Consider the following 5,000-nt stretch of genomic DNA (forward strand, 5'->3'; position numbering starts at 1 on the left):
TGATACTCTGCAAGGTAGATAACGAAATTATCCACATAGACCTACAATGATTATTGCGTTTGTTACTCTAATATAATAATTCATACTCTATCAACTTCCTAGAATAGGAATATTTGAATTATTGATGATATTCTGAATACCGTTGTATGTTATAGTCAGTCTTGAAAGAAGCACTCACATTCATCGTTGGTTAGGGGTGAGCTGAGAAATGTGATGAGTGCGAGTTGCATCCTCGCTTATATACAAGATCTGGCAACTTCTTTCTTTCCCCGTTTCGTCAGTCGGGATCTCCCACACCAGCGGTACCAGCTCTTGGGTGTCAGAAAGTGTTTGTTTATTTCTCAGCTTTTTTTTGGGGGGGGAAATATCTTCATTCTGTTTTGATGCTCTTTCTTTCTTACTTGAGATGGGTGAAAATTAGATTGATGAAAAGTAAAAGAATACAGGTATTAGAAGATAACGGATTCAAATTACAAGAAAAAAATGAAGACGAAATTTAATGATAATATTATATAACTATTTTCATCAAAACTGTTATTGTTGATAATATTGCTGTTAGTGTTATCACTGGAGTTTTACTAATATCACTTACATCAGTATCATTAACAAGTCTGTGATTACTGTTATGATGATGAGATTATTGGTCACCATCATCATTATCATTACATTTATCATCACCATTATCGCTAGTTAAATCCCTATTAGTTCCTTTATGTGAAATTTTATCAGAATGAAAAGAAAACTGAAAATCAGAGGTTATAGGACTGTAACAGGTTACAAAAACAGAAAATCCCACTGGAAATATACAGAGTTGCTAGGTATTTTCCAAGTTCGAGGACGTTACACTACTCTGTTTCTAGTCCGTTATGATGATCAAGCGACCCTTACGAAATAAGCATTGAGAAGATGGCAACACTTCATGCGTTGGCAATAAGACCTGTTCTTTGATGTGTGACGTCATTTGCCAAACTGTGACGATGCCTTCCACATTCCTACTACTCTTTTTCTTCTTTTGTTTATTCTTTTGACATCCTCCTCTGTGTTTCTCTCACATATTTATGCGTATTGATATATATATATATATATATATATATATATATATATATATATGTATATGTATATGTATGTAAATGTATGTATATATATATATATATATATATATGTAATGTGTATATATATATATATGTAAATGTATGTATATATATATATATATATATATATATATGTATATGTATGTATATATATAATATATATATATATATATATATATATTATATATATAATACATATATATTATATATACATACATATACATATATATATATATATATATATATATATATATATATATATATATATATATATATATATATTATATGTATATATCAGACTAGTTTTAAGCTCTGAATTAATTAATGAATTGAAGATACGAGAATAGAATCCAAAAAGTGGGATATCACTGCTTATGAGCAAAAACCTCTTGCCCCGTATTTACAAATGGTCTCTCGAGATGAAGAAGGGCCCACCCAAGGCCGATCCGTCTGGGGGAAGACTTCAATGCCCGCACCACGACAAGTTGGTTCTTGTTCCGGGGATGCCAGGTTTGTTTACATATGGCAACGAACGAATTTTGTAAACGTTTACGGGGTCTAAATGTTCTTCTGAACGTGAGAATTACCGAATGCAAACGTGCCTTTCATCGTAACGGCATTAGAGGACGTCCGCCATTCTCACGAAATTACGATGTCGAGCAAGATGATGTTTCCATGGGATTTTCCGTCGTTTGCGAATGTTCAAATCCTGCTATATCCTTTCTTATCCGGTCTTCTGTGTTTATCGAAAGGTATACGTGTATGTGATGGAAATTTTAGAAAGAAACGAAAGAAAATATGTGATGAGTCGCATATGAAGTTAGTAGAGGAATGGACGAGATGAATGCCAATATATAAAAGGACAATAACAAAGATTACGGAAAAGAAGCTTATTTATATATCTGAATATTTAATATCAAATCCGTTTGAAGGATAACTCACAAATTAAAGGATGCGGTTACTAGAAATAATAATACTTTATGAGACGTTTTTTTCCCTCTATGATGTCGTCACCTGTTTCACACGATGAGTGACGTTGCAGTCAAAATCCCCCGAGAGTGTGTTCTCTCTCTTCTGTTTGTCTCTCATCTCTCTCTCTATCCCTATCTCTATCTCTCTCTCTATCTTTCTACCCTCTTGCTTATTTAGTTTCCCTCTTTCATTCTTCTTCTCTCTCTCTCCATATTCTCTCGATCTATTTCATGATATATCTATCTTTTCTTTGTTTCCTATCTCTCTTTATTTATTTTCTTAGTTTAGCTCTTCAATCTCATATAATGCAGACATGATGCGATGTCCTATTAATGTCCTAAATGAATAGCGTATTGCAATATGTATATTTTTTCTACTTCCTTTCCTTCGTTCATTTCCTTCTATTAGTTCTTTATCCCACCGCTTAGATGACATCCCCTTTTTATTTCATATTCTTTACAACCTCTCTTCTTTATTATCCTTTTTTATACGTAGGACAAGGTATTGCTAGTGAACGATTGTTTTGTCCTGCAAATCAACGTAAAACAATACTTGTAAATGCCCTTATCCTGATTCGTCTATGTATATAGTGTTTATAAACGACTTTACTCTAATTCATTTTAAATCCTTATTCTCATTCTAACGCTTTTAAGTTAGAAATAACATGTTACACACATTCTAATACGAAACTAGCTCGTCAAAACCTGCCATCTCATCCTTGATAGTCTAGCTCTGATTGCTTTTGTTTGTTTGTTTGTTTTCGTTGAGTCAGGAAATTGGATGGATGGAGTCATCTTTCCTTGTTGACCTTGAACTTCAACTTCTCATGAAAAGAGAAAATAATTCCTGTTCTTCCTATCTTTTTCATGTTTCGTATGTTATTCTTAATGGTTGTTTAATCTTAATTGCAACATCTGTTTTCAGTCGAAGATGGTTTGATCTTTTAATCGGAAACCGTTTATATGTTTATGCTCTATATTGCAATGCATTTCATTTCACGGGTGTTTCATTTTGGTTGCTTATTTATGAGTGTATTTTGTATTCCATGTATACATTGGTATCCTAGTAATTTCCCTCTCTCTCTCTCTCCCTCTCCGAAATTTATAAAATATTGAATATTTCAGTATGGTTGCAGAATAATCGTGATGTCAGTGGAAGAAAGTAGGTAAAGTACCGATTTCATTCTTAAATACCCTGTTTCATCTTTCTGAAATGCGAGCCAAATCAATCTAGTTCATTTTAATAAAATTGAATATCCTTATTAATGGACAATGCTATTCTGATATAATCCGTATCATTATCATTATTGACTGATATGCTAAGATTCTCGATTAAAGTAACCTTAGAATAATAGTAATAATCATCATGTGCATAACAGAAGAAACTTACTCTTCTACTCCTTCGGTTCTTCCTTTTTTCTCCCCCTTTTTTCATTTCCCTTTCCTTTATCCTCGTTAGTTAGCTTCACTGTTTGTCTGTCCATCTCGTTTGATTTTTTAGTTTTCTGCGAGAATTCCCTTTCTCTGTGTTTGCTCTCCTCATTTAACAACACCTCGGTTCGTATCTAGTCGCCAATATGTTAATAATATGTTGATATTACCTTCTAACTTTTCAATGCTCCTTTATTTTTATCTAGTAGGGAAATGCCCCATTTAGTCATCATTTTATTTTCAACGGAAGAAAAAAAAAGTATTAATGAATAACTGTGCTAATACACATTCGGAATTATATATAACAATATCTTTTTGCAACAAGGAGTTCACAAAGTCTGCCAACTATAAGGATACGTAGCTGAATCGAACCCATTCAAAAGGTGGAATTAGGTGGGGTTACTAACATAAACATTCAAAGCCAACAGGATATGACGAGCCCGAAACATAAGTAAAGGCAAGAAGGACGAACCCATGGGCAAGCCCGTGATTTGGTAGCAACAGGTCCCTCTGGTTTAGACATACTTCCGCGGACACTACTGAAGGAATCAGCTCGATCCTCGTTGACTCCTTCGGTCTACAACGGCGGAGACACCATCTAGGTTTTTATACTTGGCAAGACCAGATGACGTTATCATTCGCCAAGACTTATAAGGTTTAATCAACAGTATGTAGTACATTTGATTAATAATTGTATCTATATATCATGATAAGTCCGGTGAAATGTGTTTGTGAAACGGTAATTTGGAAGTACGAGTTGTGACCTATCTCCCTCACCCTCTCTTCGCCAGTCGGAATAACTCATAGTAATGATAAGTATCTTACCCACTTTGGTATTTCAGATATTGTTTGACAAGAAATCTGCGAGTTGTTTTCATTTCCTTTTAATAAAAATATTTTGTTTTCATTTCTTCCCTTTTCCTTATCATTGTTCGCGGGTAGAAAGAGGGGATGAAACAAAAAACCTGAAAATTGAATGATTGCTTGAAAAATGATTAAGAATAAGAAAAAAAGAGAAACGAAAAAAGTACATTAAGAAAACAATGACACTAAGACGATATAAGACAGATATGCCAAAATTAGAAAAAAAGAAGATCGTAAATAACTGACAGTGACAAGTCATTCAATCAGGAAATCCATAAGGTAATGCAATGGGACACCCGGATCACACCTGGCGGAGGGGAGGAGGAGTTGGGAAGAAGGGAGGAGGAGCCGGGAGTGGGGAGGAGGAGGGCGAAGGGGAGGAGGTGGGAAAGGGGAGGAGGGAGGGAGGAGTTACTCGATTTTTTAGCCCGTGTGTGGTTTCAGCGCGATGACGTCATAAAATCCAGTTCTAGTCTAGTCATCAGTAAGTTGAGCGTCTGCTTCAGGGTACTTGCAACACTGGATCCTATTTATATCCTATGAAAGTACTCCATTGCTTAAGAGGGGAAGAAGTGAGGCGTTGGGGTGAAGGCGGGTGGGGGGGGGGTAGGGTGTTGCTGTCTCAAAGGGATTGCTGTCAATA

At 35.0% G+C, this 5,000-nt stretch overlaps 1 protein-coding gene across 1 annotated transcript in view; it reads right to left on the reverse strand.

The window, feature by feature from the left end:
• LOC122259464 (uncharacterized) overlaps positions 1-297 on the reverse strand; it is a 903-nt gene extending 606 nt beyond the window's left edge. The window contains exons 1-2 of the mRNA XM_043026252.2: positions 179-297; positions 1-7 (exon numbers count right to left, since the gene is read on the reverse strand). The exon at positions 1-7 is cut by the window's left edge and continues 606 nt beyond it. Of these exons, the coding sequence (XP_042882186.2) occupies positions 1-7; positions 179-184 (13 nt within the window). The 5' untranslated portion in view covers positions 185-297. The remainder of the gene's footprint in view (positions 8-178) is intronic.
• Positions 298-5,000: the final 4,703 nt, after the last annotated feature.

Source organism: Penaeus japonicus, unplaced genomic scaffold, assembly GCF_977035675.1.
Source record: "Penaeus japonicus unplaced genomic scaffold, GWHDUDI00000001_assembly GWHDUDI00000038, whole genome shotgun sequence".
Taxonomy (NCBI): Eukaryota; Metazoa; Arthropoda; class Malacostraca; order Decapoda; family Penaeidae; genus Penaeus; species Penaeus japonicus.